The sequence below is a fragment of the Cebidichthys violaceus genome, unplaced genomic scaffold (assembly GCF_023349555.1).
Source record: "Cebidichthys violaceus isolate CVI_PGR_0920_01 unplaced genomic scaffold, fCebVio1.0.p SCAF_3, whole genome shotgun sequence".
NCBI lineage: Eukaryota > Metazoa > Chordata > Actinopteri > Perciformes > Stichaeidae > Cebidichthys > Cebidichthys violaceus.
In genome coordinates this window covers 22,270,155-22,286,995 of record NW_027176483.1, presented here as the reverse complement: position 1 = coordinate 22,286,995, position 16,841 = coordinate 22,270,155, and the positions used below count along the sequence as shown (strand labels likewise).

Here is a 16,841-nt window from a genome sequence, read left to right as displayed (position 1 = left end):
TTGTTTTTTTAAAAGTTATTTGTACTTTCAGGTGAACCTAAAATAGATTTTATGTTGTAAAAAGGATTTTATATTTTATTTGGCTGTTTTGCAAATATAACTGGATCATTTGTGCTGTGGGTTGAAGAGAGTGTTCTTTAAAAGAATTTCCTTTCCTTTCCAAACGATCAAAGATGCATCATCAAGTCAACACTTAGAACCATTACCGGGCTGACTCACCTCACGGAACCAGTACACCAGAATCAGTCTGTAACTGTGGAGCCTTTAACGTCACAGAGAACACACAGCTGCTGTGCATTCATGTGTGTGTCAGCTTGTCGGCATCTCTCCTTGAGATGCAGCTGACTGCTGATGCCTGCTGGAATGCACTTGTTCCATCAGCTAGATGCCTTTACTTACACACACACACACACTGCTTCTATCTCTTACCTTCACAGCTACCAGCATCTTGTCCTTGGTGGGGCTCAGGTTGTAACATTCAGCCAGGAAGACCTTGCCGAAGGCTCCTTCTCCGAGTTCCCTCTTCAAAATAATGTCCCTCCGTTTAATATGCTGAACATCTGAGAGGGACAGAGACAAAGCGACACACAGCAACTTAAAAAAATGCCTCCAAACACCCCATCACAATGCTTGCATCCCACGCTGTGAGTGTTGCTGTGTGGTGGAGTCTATTGATTAATTCCCATCTTAACCACGTTACAAACAGTTTTAATCGTAACTACTTTCAACCAAAGAAACGGAAAGAGGTCTGGGGATTATCTGCAGTAACCCGGACATTGTTTCTGGGAGGAAAGAGAGTTGCAGTTGAATTTGAAGTGTCATTTCTCAATGTTCTGAGCACCACTGAATTTAATTCCAATGTATCGAGGCGAAGCACAACCTCAGGACATATATCTCAAAACAATTAGTTAAAATACAACTTGAGTTACAGTTAATGAGGGCAGGTGACGGGTTTAATCCAAGTACCAGTAGGATAAACTGGGAGTACATCTTCATCTTTTCAATACAAATCATTGACCGTAAATAATAAGTGGATGTAGTCACCGTGACGTCACCCATTGACTGTCACCATCTTGGATTTTTTTGCAACCAGAAGTGACACAAAAGGGTGGAGCTGAGTTCAACCAAACGCTGAATAAGACATTTTTTAGGCAACCAAAATGTTACAGATAACTTTCATGAACTGAAAACACACTGTGAAAGGGTAAGAGTTGTAACACGAAACAGTTAGCCAGACTGGACAACGCTCTGGTAGAGACCTGTGTAGCCCCGCCCCTAAATCATCCCCTACTTTCTGGTCTGTTTGACTCTAAATGGAGCATAATGTACTAAATGAACATCATGCTGTATTGAAGAAGACTGTAAACTAGAGATTGACACCATAAACTCATGTTTACAATGTTTACTGAGGGAATACAGGACACAGGACCTAAAACCTAAAAACGTCACTCGTTCAGCGGTGCAGGAAACACACCGACCAATGCGTTGTAAATCACATCACGTGATGCAGCTCAGCCAATCAAAGATGAGTATTCTGACACGTTTCCTGACTCGAGTGAGATGTAGTCACACGGGGGAGAGACGAGGACAGAGAACGAGGAGTAGAAGAATTATTACGTGAGTCAGAGAAGTTGTTTCACATGACGTCAGAGAGGCCAGAGAGACCAGAGTCTTTAACCAACAATGACCAGACTCTTATAGGTTCATTCTTCCCACGGACAGTTTAACACCATCTCATATGTTCAGAGGCCGTTGAGATTATTAAAAGCGGTAATGTGACGAGACAAAGACCAACTTTTATATATTAATTCTTCCCTACGAGACAAAGCACAACTCTTTAGATCAAACGTACCAACTCACATCTGAAATGAAGACACAGAAAATAAACCTCAGAGCTTAATATGATCAGAATCCTAACACGTTAATTCATGACCAACTGTTAACAGAGAGAATAGAGCTGAAACAAGAGGTTTAATAACCACAGATAAAGTCCATGATCACACATTTCTCTTGTTAGAAGATGAGACTTTTTTGATTGACATCACTTCACACCTGAATGAACTGAATTTAAAGCTGCAGGGCAATTCAGTGAAATTCATTTTTCTAAAATTAAGTACTTTATTTTATAGATGCACATTTTTCAAAATCTTTCTGTTTTGTCAGTTTTTCTTTAATCAGCTTTATTTTACTTGAAATGAGAAGAACATTTATTTATGTATTTCTATGTATTATTTATAATCCATCAAGTTAAATGTGAAAACTGAGAATAATAATTGTTAAAATATATTTGATGTATTTCTTTATTTGATTTGACAGTTGTTGACTACACAGAGACGTTGTTACTACTACTAGACTTCTTGAATATATATATATATATATATATGGCACTAAATAGCGCAAGTTAGATATTATTGTAATGTTCTGGACCTTTGCACGAGGAGATTTTCTCAATCTGGACCTTTTGGAATGTTAATTAAATACCCCTGGTGTATATATACATAAGTGGCCATGCATACATGAGCTGATATTGATTAGTGTTGAGCAAAACTGAATAAAGCTGCAATACTGTGTGTGTGTGTGTGTGTGTGTGTGTGTGTGTGTGTGTGTGTGTGTGTGTGTGTGTGTGTGTGTGTGTGTGTGTGTGTGTTTCACTGCTGACAGGGGACTCCCCCTTCCCTCTGTTAACATTAACCCTAGCTAATTGTAACTGCACTAATTAGCCTGTATGGTACACACACACACACACACACACACTCATGAATGCATCACTGCACTGTAGGAACACGAATGGACACCGTCTTGTACGTGGGGGACTTATCGTAAGTGCACATGATATGTGTATACGGTTTGTCTCCATGACAACCATGCTCCCAGACACTTCTATCTATCATGTTTAAATTCAGAAAAAATAATCCACCGTTGATATTGTTTTCTCTGATTCTGACGACTAACAGCGGAGCAAGAATACGCCAAATCCATCAAGAATGCCGATCCGTTTGTGCCACGACCCGGGGGCTGTATGACCCGTGTACATTTCAATAGTTTCATTATTGGATTAAATCCAATAAAAAAATGCTCTGAATTATGTATTTATCACCTTTAAGGATAAGAAAATGAAATTGGTCTTGGGATGGGGACAGTGGGGTAGATGGGTTTTAAGGGTTTTAAGGGTTCTAAGTCCTCGTCACTGGACTAGTCTGCTGGTTTGGGGTTGTTTCTGTCATGACCCTGTCTACTGTCACCTCTGTTCAGGTCCATGGATGACCACCATCTAATTAAGTCCGTCTTCCGCAGACAGAGCTGCTGAAGTACCACAGAGCGACTTCCGCACAAACGCACTTGACAGCTTCACGGAGACAAAACAGCACGTCTGCAGCGATGCGCTCTGGCTCATTGTGCCATCGTTGCCTCCTTGAAAAGCCTTTTCAAAAGTGTTTTGAAAGAAAAGAGTTCCATTCTCTGGCTGACAGCCTCGCTGTCACCTAAAGGTGACAGGTGCCACTAAGGAGCTTGTTGGAGTAGGTCTGACCTTTGTGTCTGATCGAATGGCTTCTGTTGCTGTTTCACCAAAGTCTTTGTTGCTGTTTTGCAGGGCATGGTGTGGGCTGCCCGGTGTGGGCACAGGGCAGTGGTTCAATGTGTATTGTGAACACTCAAGCTAAGAGAGGTATGCTGCAAATGGTAAATTTCAGCTTCTTCCTTCTAGTCGGAGGTGTATGGTCCTACGGTGTAGAGCAAAGCGGGATAAGAACAGCTTTGTTCCAGCAGCCATCACTCAGGTGAACAAGTCATAGCGACAGTGCACACTATAGAAGCAGCGTTTGCGATTGACTGATTTGTAGCCTTGTGCACTTTTATCATGTGTGTCTTGTTGTCTGTGTCGATTGTAATGTGTGTCGAGATGAATGCCTCGCCTTCTATTGCAAACCAAGTCTACCTACGGGTACAAATAAAAGTAACCTGAACCTGAACCAATGATCTGGAGAAAAGACACTCAAATTCATTTAGGTTAGGTTCAGTAAAAGAACATCATGGTTTGGTTTAAAATGACTACGAAATTTAAAGAAAACAAAACACAGCGTAAGTAATTGGTTCTGTTTAGGCAACAAACAAACACATCTAGGACTTGATTATGTCCCGGTTGACCCTGGACATTCTCCTGGTGTAAACCCTTTTGATTTGTGATATTGGGCTGTGTGAAAAAAATCAACTTGACTTGTTACAATAACGATGTTTATCAAATACTAGAAAGAAGATAAATGGTAATCGTTTCTAAATGAATCTGGTGAAGAGACTGAAGAATTCAATTTTGAAGTCAGAATAATGGTAAACGGCCTTGTCCACCAATCAAAGCGCCCATCACCCATTCACACCCCATTCATGCTCTGATGGCAGGGACAACCATGGGAAGTCAGAATTGTTCGAAATCCTGCTTTTTATGTTTTTGCTGCTGAGTGAAATCAGAAAACAAGCCTCCAGTAATCCTGAGGGGCCCCAACTAATCCAAAACACGGTTCATATTTCTTAATGAGGTTAGGACTGTGCTTTGGGTGACACATATTTCTGATAGGCCCCAATATGATAACATCAAAAATATGTATTAATTAGTGCGGGTCTCAAGATGAACAACAAACTGTATTCAGCTCAGGTCCCTGCAGGACAACAGCAGCAGCATGTTGTATGAGTGCGGGGCCTTGAGGGAAAGCTCATTTGGGGCATTTGAACCAGCTAGTCCTTGATGCATTTGGAGTAAGATCCCTGAGCATGTAAGCATTTCACACTAGAAAAGTGCGCTCAGCAGATATCCGCCAGGTGTGTCTGTGATGACGCCTGCTGTAATGTTCGATTGAATGAATACTACCCACGACTGCCTCCGTCTAGAATGCAAGCATATGAGATGCGCTTCACGTAATATATCAACCGTGTCTCCTACAAAACTGCATTCCCATACAACTAAGCTGTGTTCTCAATTACATTGAAACACGTGGTTAACGTTGGCTTAAAATGACTGTGAAATGGAGATGAACAAAAGTAATTGGTTAAGGTTTGGCAACACAACTGCTACTTGGTTATGTCTTGGTTCACACAGGACACAAACAGCCGTCTTCCGGTTAAAAGCCTTTTGTTTTTTGACCCACCCACCAACCTAAACTCTAAATGTGTTCGTGGATTGTCAAAACGCAAACCGTGACAAAATGCATGACCCTTGAAACGTAATTTCCTTTTTAGTAGATGAGATAGATGAGGTAGAACAGATCTACGTAGATGTCTGCACCAGCTCCCTGAAGCTGAACAGAAACCGTGCGTTTGGTTCCGCTAGCTGTAAGCTCTGTTAGTCCTGTTAGACAAACGCACCGGAGGACTCTGCACACCCGACGGGGGCCGACCGCTAACTAGCTCGTTAGCTGTTAGCTGTTAGCTGTTAGCTCTCGGCCCCCGTCGGGTGTGCAGACAATTAGAAGACAAGCTTGATTGTGGTCAGCGCTTCGTTGTTGTCAGCCCTCGGTTCAGTTTGTCAACTGATTAGTGATAGCTATGCACACATACATACGAGCAATTGTCCTGACTTTGAACTATACCGGCCAATTAAGACAAGTGAGGACTCAGCAATCAATAATAAACGGTCAATACTATATTTTTTTATAAAGTGTCAATCATTGCAACCACAAGAGTTGCAAATACAATCATAAATTGGCAAAAATATTAGGCTGTATGTGTGATTAGCTAAATGGACAAGACACAAGATGGGCAGATACAAACACACACACACACACACACACACACACACACACACACACACACACACACACACAAGGGAATACATAATATCCTAGCTGCAATAATGATGGATCTGCAGGATGGATGGAGGACAGGGGAGAGGGTTAATTACTGTGCTTAACAACTTGGCTTATGTAATGGAGTAATTGCCCTGGGAGGTGCTGTCACCCCTGGCATTCAGGCTTCACAGCCCTCAGAACTCCATATGAATAATTGCTGATAAAAATGTGTGACCGTGAATGCCTAATGGTGTAATATTTATCCTCTGTGTTATTTTAGTGCATGTCTTACGACCAAAACTTTAATGTTTGGTTTTCAAATAGACTTTTACTGACGGTGAGCGTTGGTGTTCAGAGGGTTAGCTGTTAGTCGTTAACTGGTCCTTGACCCCAGAGACGTATGTTATTATGTGAACATGGACTCAGCAGAATGGAATGAAGCTTCAGGCTTTGACAGACGCAACCATTCCAAACAATGTTGTTTTCTTTGTGGCCTTCAGAGACTGAAATATTCAGTTTCCCATAAAAATATCGTTATATTTGAGATATATATATATATATATATATATATATATATATATATATATATATATATATATATATATATATATATATATATCTCAAATATAATATAATGTATATGGCCAAACAGATGTGGATGCTCAAACCTTGCACTCATGTGTGATTGTTGAACATGTCATTCCAAAACCATGGGCATTTCTAGGAAGGCTTTTTCTCCCACATGTCTGGATCACTGCCACCGTCTCTTTGTTCAGTGATTCAAATGTGTTTGGTGTTGAACTCAACGATGACTATTTCAGTTGCAGATTTGTACGACTAAATAGAGCTTCGTAGGTGGGACTAAGAATAGAACGTCATCTTCAGAAATAGCTCGCCAACTACGGCCATGAACGTCTTCCAGAGAAAACAATGCTATAGAAATAGTTAGATAATAGGTTCAGCTGTACAGGGTCAACTTACAGGGATGACAACTCTTAAATCAACACATTTCTTTGATTGTCATGTTGAGGCAGTGAACACAGTGTGGACAGAAAGTGAAGACTAAAAGTGTAACCTGGATGTCTAAGTGACTAATGGGGGCAACACTGTTTGAAAGCGGTCCAGTATCGAGGGAGAACGCTGCAGCCGTTGAATGGGCTGCAGTGTAATCGCTGGGGGCAACTCCTCATAATCAATGTACATCCACTAAAAGAATTGTTGCAACAATGAAAGAAGAAACGTACATTGATGGTGAGGAGTTGCCCCGTTTCGCGCCCACCATCTGCAGCGTTCTCCAGTTTAACAAGTCCTGAGGTAATTTTTTTTCCTTATCAGATGCGAGGGTCCAAGGACAGAGGATGCCATATGTTGTATATTTGAAAATGTTGTCATGGGGTGGTGCTTGAGATAAGAAAAAAAAAATCATTAGGATGTATCCTCTGGAGATCATGAATGACTAATTTAACGGCATAACCCTTTAGCCTTGTTACTAGAGGGACACAATACCCAATCATAACAGCAAATTACAATCTGTATCTCTGTGTTCAGGGCGACAGTGTGGCGTGACGCTTAGTGCTGCCTCTAACAGCAGGAGGGGCCCAGGATGGGCGGCCCTTATATGTGCCGATTGCATGTTCTTTCCATGTCAGTGTGTCTTCCTCCCACAGACTAAAGACATGCGGTGTAGGTTAATTGAGGACTCTAAATTGCCCGAAGGCGTGAATGTTTGTCTTTCTCTATTCATCAGCCCTGTGATAGCTTGCGGACCGTGAGTACCCTGCCTTCAGGACCCTGAACAGGATAAGCGGTTACAGATAATGGCTGGATGGATATCTTGTGTTAAGGCTTTAGCACGCTGAGTCCACCTGTTTTTTAATGTGTTTATAATTTGTCATCCGATAAAAACCTTGCACACTGAGTCTGTTGTGTTTTATTGGTTGTAAAATGTCACAATAGTAGACAAAATCAAATATGCAATCATGGTGCTGGTCCATGGGGCTAACGAAGCTATCTTCTCTCTGCCTAGAGCACAATCACTACCGTCTGGTCTTTGGTACATCCTTTGTTTTGGTAAATTGGAAAATTCACACCCGTTCACACACTGATGGCAGGGGGCTACCATGCAAGGTGCCACCTGCCCATCAGGACGTTCTAACCATTCATACAGTCCAGGCACAGACTACGGTTAAGAGTCTTGCCCGATGACATGGACTAGCGGAGCCGGGGATCGAACCACCATCAAACCGCCTGAATCTGCCAGCAGCTCTTGCTTAAAGATTCCGCGCTGTGACCTCTAACTTTTAAACGCACTGTCAAAGTCTTCCCCGGCTTGAGCTCGCACTGCTTTCTAGCTGGCAGTGCTGTGTGCATGGCTGAAAGGCTTCAGGACAGTGGGGACACACACACACATAAAATACACACACAGAAAAGACGTACAAGCACCAAACACACACACAAAAGAACACACATCTTTGACTACACACTCACCAAAAACACCCACTCGCACGCAACGAGGGTTCGCTGAATGACTTGACCGTTCCGCCACTGGGTTGCAATTAGCGAGGCTGTAATGAGCTCTGGGACTCGCATCATCCAGCGGCATCCATATAGATACACATACACATACACATAGCTGCTATAGAGGCTTCGAGGAGGGAGGACAGCGTAGCAAACTGCATCAGCAAAGGACCTCTCATCCGCCAATCGTAGCGTAGCACCAGCTAGCTCCGACAACTACCTGACACGGCTCAATAGACTCTCATGCAATGGTTTTTAGATTGGTGGTGTGGTGGTTCACGTTTACCCTGAGACATGTGGGCTTTAGCTTCTATCGTTATCTTTTTTGTAGCTGAATGAGTTTGACATCCTGAATGTAATCTGCAAACACATATTGTAAACCTTTCTGTCAGAAATGTGATATTTCTCCAAAGAGTGCAGTTTGTGACAGTGTGGGCTCCATGGCAGCTCTGACACCTTGATGGAGTAGCAACCAGCATTTGTTGGCATTACTAAACAAGATTAGAGGCTCCTGTGGAAAAGCAAATTAGGATGCAGATGATTTAAAAACGTGGTACGGCAGCAGTAAGACAGACAGTTGTTATAGTGAGCAGTGTAGTGAGTGTCGACTTTATTTAACAAAGGAAGTGTACCATCGCTGGATCACACCCTTTAGTAATTGTTTCACCTCCAAAATGTTATGGAGTGTATGTTTTGATGCAATGCTTTTCTTGCATAATAAATACAGAAGACACTTCATTGGAACTGAAGGCTCCATCGTAACCAGGATGCTCTTTACCTTTTGTTAGTATCAATTTACAGCTGTGAGGAATTTTAAGTTTTAAAGCATTCCTAGTGCTGGATATTATGTGTCACAGTGTGGTTACTTAGGAAGTGTTAAACCAAGGAGTGTGGTCATTGAATGTATATTGAGTCTGTGATGGGGGTTTGAGGAATGCCAGGAGGTGTAAATCTGCGGGGGAAGTGGGTAGTTCACAGAGGTGTCTGCCCAGGACAATGGGTCAGGATCCAAGGAGGAGCCCATTGGACTTCAGCCAATCGTGGAGCTGATCGATAGGTTGAGGAATGTAACTCTGGGGGGGCAAAGGAGCTGTTTGTCCCCTGAGAGAATCAGACTTCCTTCGTACCATGGGGCAGATACATCAATCTGCTCTGTGGTATGAACGGGGTCTCATATTTCTTGAAATATTTCACTATCGGTAGTGTAATTTGGTTTGTGATTGTTTTGGCTTCTGTTAACAATATTAAATACTTTTGATTTTGACCTGGACCTGCTGACTCCTGCCCTGCTTGCTGATGGAACAAAGAGTACAAAGGGGGGGGGGGGGGGGGCTGCTGCTTCTTCTCCTCAGTGGCCTTCTTCTCCACTATGGCCTTCTTCCTCTCTGTTTGAGAAATTTCTGAACATTACACAGCCAAGTAACCACGGGGTGGGAGGTTCAGTCTTTAAGTCTAATTTACAGTCATTCCTTTAGCTTAGCCTATAAATGTAGATGGAACCCTTTTTACAATGCGAGGAGCGTACATGCACAGAGGTTTGGTTGGTGGTTGAGTTTGAGTGAGAAAACATTTCATGGATTTTGAAAAATGTGGTCATTGAAAGCATTTTAAGCGTGTGTGTGTGTGTGTGTGTGTGTGTGTGTGTGTGTGTGTGTGTGTGTGTGTGTGTGTGTGTGTGAGAAATAGTGAATTTTTGAAGATGATGATGGGTTTATGATCACAGACACATGGGTGGAAGAAACACAGTCAAGACACACACACACACACACACACACACACACACACACACACACACACACACACACACACACACACACAGACACACACACACACACACACACACCTCCAGTGGAAATATACAGCTGGTGATAATCACACAAGGTGACTCTTATGATGGATCAGAATCGCCATTGACAACAACATCAGTGGTGTTTTTGTGTGTGTGTGTGTGTGTGTGTGTGTGTGTGTGTGTGTGTGTGTGTGTGTGTGTGTGTGTGTGTGTGTGTGTGTGTGTGTTGTCTCCCAGGGGATTCGCTTTAGATTTATGTGGCTGTAAAGGCAAAAAGCGATTTGCTCCACCGCTGTGGCAGAATACTTTGTGTTCAATAGAGACACAGAGAGAGTGGAGAGACTACTGGAGAGAGAGAGAGAGAGAGAGAGAGAGAGAGAGAGAGAGAGAGAGAGAGAGAGAGAGAGAGAGAGAGAGAGAGAGAGAGCAGAACCTCAGCTCCCATGAGGCTTTTACAGAACCACCGTGGCTAAGGCTCATGGGAAATTATGTTGTTGAATGTTAACAACCAAATAATAATTTGTATCTTTTTTTTTTTTTTCTTTTTTTACAATTTCTGCTGTAAATGCCCTTTTAGCAGATATGAGAACAGTCATTGTCAGACGGAGGGCGGTGGAGCGGAGAGCAGTCAGACGATCAGGCTGTAAACAAGCCGAGCGTTTGTCCACATCGTGGAAGACAAAGTGAAAGTGAGCACACCAGAAAGGTCTCTCGTTCAACAGACAGTTGACAATGAGGGACGGTTTGTCTCCATCTGAGACTCGAGTTCTTTTGACCTGACTTCTTTTTAGTGTTGGCATGAACCAAATCTCAGCAACAACCTCAATTATTACATTGTGCAGCATTTAGGGGGATCTACTGGCAGAAATGTAGTAGAATATGAATCAGTATGTTTTCTTTGCTGTATAATCACATGAATATCGTTTCCGTTAGCGTAGAACGAGTTGTTTCTATCTACATATGGAGCGGGTCGTTTCCACGGAGCTGGCCATCGTGTTTCTACAATAGCCCGGAACGGACAGGAAGGTCCCAGTTGGTTGCAATCTGCAACTTCACCACTAGATGTCGCCAGATCCTACACACTGGCCCTTCAATTGGTCTCTTTGGGTGCTTTCCCACCTGTAGTTGGGTTCTGACTAAATTACACATTTCAGTTCTGGTGCAGGTCTCTGCTTTCACTGGCCTTTTACCAACAAACCAAGACGAGTAAACAGGAAGTCATAAAGACTTTTCAGGGCTTATGAGGGGAAATCCAATCCCGGTGTTTGACTGCTTCTGATGTGTACAGTTATGTTATTTGCTGTCACAAAGAGCTCAATAACTGATTCCAAGAAGTATTAGTAATATTAGACTGCAATCAACCACATGTTATGCATATTGACCAACAGGTAGAGACAGGACTGCAAGAAAGCCTCTTTGCATGACAACTGGATGGATAGACAGCTATTGGTCTTACTTCAGGGGTTCAGAGGCATCGTTGATCAATGCTACTCAGAGCACTGTCACATTAACAAGAGCCGATGGTGCTGACCCACCCGGTTTATTAAGTCGGTGGTTTACTGTAAATTCATAGCTCATGGAGTCAAGGTGAGGTGACAGTTGGGGGATAGAAGCCACAAGCGAAAACACAGTTGACTCCTGGCTGTTCTAACAATTGGTTTCTGTAATAATCAGTTTGAGTCATTTCAGCATTGTTTTTGAGAATGTTTTCTTCTGGAATTTTGCACGACATCATAGTGGCTGAGTTCAGAATTTTAATTTAAGCTGCAGAATGTTCATCTAATCCATACAAGGACACATTTTTTGCCTCTGCTTGCCTTTAACGTAGAACGTAAAAGCTCTGTGATCGGATGTTTCTTGCTGAAATGCACCTTGGAAGTCATAGTTAATTTCCCTCTTTCGGGTTTTATGTCCCTTTGTGAACCAGATGTTTTCCCACACAATTGATTCAGTTTTCATACTGATGATTCAATCAGGACTGTCCACACAAGTCTCAAATTGCCCCAACTGTGAGTCACCTATAGTGTGATTATGGATGTAGACTTTTACACTGATGGGCCTTTAATCTGTTTATCAAATTAAAGCTTAGCTGATGTTTTTAGGTAACAAAACCTGGGCTCAAGTGGAGAGTTGGGGACAGCAAAAGGCTTTTTGGCTTGTTTAAAACCTTCACAAATTGAACATTTTCATTTTCGTTTAAAAAAAAGCATCCACCTGCCTGATTCGCACACTTTTGACTAGCAACCTCACTATGCAAATGTCAAGTTAATGGCCTGCTGCTAGTTGTGCTATCATCTTAATCTTCACCGACTTTGTCTGTAACCTGGAGTTAAATGACATCATGAAACTTGGCAGTGAAACTTGGGGATATGCCAAGCCGCCTGCTCTGGGTATTTTGTTATGATACCATTAGAAAAATGAAACCTGGATGGGACCATAAAAGATGACACTATTGTTTCTAAGGCAACAGACGCAGAGCTTAAAAAGAAAGGAGGAACATTGGCTCAGGACGAAGGAGCAGAACCTTTGGTTGGTCTACGCCGCCCAGCTCACGAGTTGTTTCTTCGCCTAAAGAATAAACTCTACTGCATCGAACTGCTTTCAGTGCTTTCTTCAAACATCGTTGGGACACCGATAGTTACTAAAGTATAGAATAGACGAGCAGGAGCTTAGACTTCATCAACTGGCCGAGCCTGAGATTCTAATCTAAGGTCCCTCACACTTGTAGTTTGTCCCATTTGGTCTGAACCAAAGGAAACAAACCATGAACTCATCTTTTCAAAAGGTTTTGGTCTTGTTGTTTGATTACCATCAGAGTTTGAATGCCAACCAGCCAACACAACCGAACCAAGCAGGTGTGAAGGTGCACTTGTTGGCTTTGTTGGCAATGTTAGCTTCACTGTGCTTAAATGGAAGGAAAAGGCAAATTACGGGGTGGCTATGCCTCTGCCAAGCAGTTATGTTGCATCCATGTCTGTCAAACCCTAACTCGTATGAATAATTGATTTATGTTGAAAATCGTGTTTTGTGAGGTCAGTCACGTTCGATCACCAAATTCTAACCAGTCCATCTTTGAGTCCAAGTGGACATTCGTTCTTGAGATATTGCATTCATGAGAATGGACTGGACAGATCACATATTACAACACCTGCACAGTGTGTGGGTCCATCCAGACGTCTGTACTTACAGGTGGCTGGTTTGTTACAGTTGTGTCCATGTCTGAAGTACTGTGGGTTCTCTATGACGGGGATCCTGGTCATTCCAATCACCACAGCGTCCGGCCCGGCATCCAGTGTACAGGGACTGATAATCCCATGGTTCACATGATGAAGGGGGCTGGCGGAGTCTTCCTCACCGCTAATCACTGCTACCGGTCCTGAAAAGACAGAGTCACAGACTTAACACCTGTAGGTGAAACAAAAGCCCAAACTTGATTAAATCTAGCCTAATTGTTTTAATCCAAACAACATAAATATATTATCATATGTTTCCGTAATGCAGTGTTACGTCTTTCTATGAGATAACGTTGAATTCTTAAAAAAAATCTTGGTTGGTAATCGAAGATGAGGGATGGAGGGACAATGAAGAGGAGGGATGGGATGAGGGGGGAAGAAGAGATATTAGTTTGACGGTCAAACAGTTGCAACTTTATTTCAATTAGGAGAGACAAGTCAGATGAAGAAAAGATAATTGTTTATTATTAACAGATGACATGTGATGATGAAGTTTTGACAGAGTCTTTGGCCCTTGGATTTGTAATGGAGGGGCGTCTGCCCTGAGCAGCACAAGATAAATCCCCCCGTGGAGTCCAGACACTGATAGGATGATGAGTTGATGAAGCTGATGAAGCTGATGAAGACTGGGCGGAGATGGGGAGGTGGAGGTTGCGTAACAGCAACATGAACATACTGAAGGTAGAGAGACGGTCATATTTAAAAGAGACAGCAGCGAGATGATAGGCTAACGGTGTCATTGTTTCATTGTGCTGTTGGATAAAGGCGACCAGCTGATCTAAACAGCTGATATTGTGATTGACAGCCCCAAACAATAACAGCAAGGGAATAATGAGTGAGCATGTGTGAGGAGTGAAAGGCAGATGTTTGAGAAGTAAACTACAAGCCTAAGCAGCATCCAAGCAGCTGGTGAATGAACTGGCCACCCAGTCACTACACCATGCTATCGCTAATGCAGCCAATTAGTCAGTAAGTGAGTCAGCAAGGCTGCTGAGTAGTTAAGAATGCAATCAGCCAGGCTACAAATCACCATCATATTTTGCTTTGTGTGATAATACAAATTTGAATCAGAATGAAAAGAAGATGATGAATACCATCTTGTCATTTAGACAGACTCAGCTATAGAGATCTCAAATTTCCCATTCCATTCTTTGAAAACGTATTAGAGCGTAGATTAAGACACTCCGTGAGAGTAAATAAATGAAATCCCAACTGTAGATGACTTATAGATATAAAGATGAAGAAAGACCTAACAGGCCACCATTTCACTGCAGCTGACAAAAACATTGGACATTTGTTTGAGTCCAACACTCAGAAGTAGTGTCTGTGCAACTTCTAGATATTCTGGAAACATTTCCAATTCCAAACTCAGTAAACATTGTAAAGATGAGTTTATGGTCTCAATCTCTAGTTTACAGTCTTCTTCAACACAGCATGATGTTCATTTAGTACATTATGCTCCATTTAGAGTCACACAGACCATAAAGAAGGGGATGCTTCGACCCTCCACGACATCAGCCAAAGCCCTGGAGGCCTCTTACGCGGTGTCTTTGCTCACAGCTAAAGCCAAGAAACCATTCACTATAGCCGAAGACCTGCTCCTTCCAGTCGCCGCTGTGCCGGCTGAGACCGTGCTGGACACAAACGCAGCGGAGAAGTTAAAGACTGTGCCTTCGTCAAACCACTCTGTGTGCCGCAGAGTAGATACAATGGGAACAGACGTTGTCGAGCAAGTTGTGGGAAAACCTAGCGACTCTTTTTCACTCCAGCTGGATGAATCCACAGATGTCAGTGGGAATGCACAACGTGTTGCTTTTGTGAGATACATCGATACTGACGACATTCATGAGCACGAGGGGAAAACAACAGGAGAGGACATTTCTGATGTTGTCAACACCTTCTTCTGTGTAAACGGCATGAGCTGGAAGTCCTGCAGCAGCGTCTACACGGACGGAGCAGCATCAATGACGGGCAGCGCGAGAGGACTCGTAGCGCCCATTAAAAATGAAAACCCTGACGTGAAGTGGACTCACTGCGTCATACACAGGGAAGCATTGGCGTCCGAGAAAATGAGTTTTTGAACGACAGCATCAAAGTGATCGACTTCATAAAGTCAAGGCCACGTAATGCACGCCTGTTTTACCGCCTGTGTGAATACATGGGAGCTGATCACAGGCTGGCTCTCTCCAGGGAGAATACTCAACCGGCTGTTGGAATTACAATCTGAAGTGCACACCTTTCTGATGGAGCACAGATCTCCCAATGCCACCTTGTTCCAGGACACAGACTGGCTTGCAAAGCTGTGCTACCTGGCAGATATATTTAGCAAACTGAACATGTCTCTGCAGGGCAAGGACACCAGCATTTTAAACCTGTAGGACAAAGTGGGTGGCTTCCTGAAGAAAGCAGAGCTGTGGAGAAGGGCCTCTGCACAGGGGGATCTCACCTGGATGATTTTATCTCCAGTGAGGATGTGGACAGAGCTCCGGTCAAGTCGGTCGTAGTGGGACATTTGACCAACTTGATTCAAGATTTTCATTCCTACTTTCCTGACATGGAGGAGAAATCTGCACAGCGGGATTGGGTGAGAAATGAAAGCAAGCAATCTGTCAACTCCTGGAAGCGTCATCTGCTCGTGGCCTCCAGATGAAGTTTGCCACACTCACACAGTTTTGGGTGCGTGTGAAGCAGGAGCACCCTGACCTGGGACAGAAAGCTGTGGAGCAGCTACTACCCTTTGTATGTGCACAGACTGTGCTTGGAGAAGAGCTCAATCCTCCCTGCCACCAAGACAAAGATCCTCAGTGAAGCACAAGTTTCTCACTAAAATGTAAATGCAAAAGCACTCAGTTCAATGCAACTATGCAATCTTCAGTGTTGACAGTTTAATAAGTCAGACACTGATGACACAGCGCTGTGTATTACATCTTTTTTTCAACCAAAAATGCTTTGCACTGGTTCGGGGGTACGTCACTTCACAAAGGTTGAGAAGCACTGCTTTAGGGCATGGCCACCTTGTGATCGACATGTCTAAACCATAGCGTTGTCCGGTCGGGCTTTGACCCTTTCACTGTGGGTCTTCAGTTCAGGAAAGTTAAATGTATCATTTCTTATCCAGCTTATCAGTTGCACTTAGCCCCACCCTGCAACCCTTCTGGGGTTGCAAAGAAATCGTGATGGTGATGGCCACAAACCAAGATGGCGACGACCAAAATGCTGAACTTGAGGCTTCAAAGTTGTAGTCCACAAACTAATGGACTGTGACTACGTTGACTTCTTATATGCAGCCTGTGGCTCAGACGTTGAGGCAGGAGATCGGGGCAGAGGACAGAAGTTACAGATACAGAAGGCTCGTATTATATTCATAGCTTTGGCCATCGTCCTTATCAGTGGGCGTGCCGCATCCCCGGGTCTCAGCAATGAAGCCGTGTGAGTTAAGTGTTTTCTTATCGACAGGAAGGATGGCAAAAAAAAAAACGATGAATATCAGAACGTCCCTTTAAATGGAGTGATGGAAGTAAAGAG

The 16,841-nt window shown here is 43.1% G+C and overlaps 1 protein-coding gene across 1 annotated transcript in view; it reads right to left on the bottom strand.

Moving 5' to 3' along the window:
* LOC137880902 (NT-3 growth factor receptor-like) overlaps window positions 1-16,841 on the bottom strand; it is a 189,845-nt gene that overhangs the window by 31,539 nt on the left and 141,465 nt on the right. The window contains exons 13-14 of the mRNA XM_068722473.1: window positions 13,271-13,459; window positions 430-560 (exon numbers count right to left, since the gene is read on the bottom strand). Of these exons, the coding sequence (XP_068578574.1) occupies window positions 430-560; window positions 13,271-13,459 (320 nt within the window). The remainder of the gene's footprint in view (window positions 1-429; window positions 561-13,270; window positions 13,460-16,841) is intronic.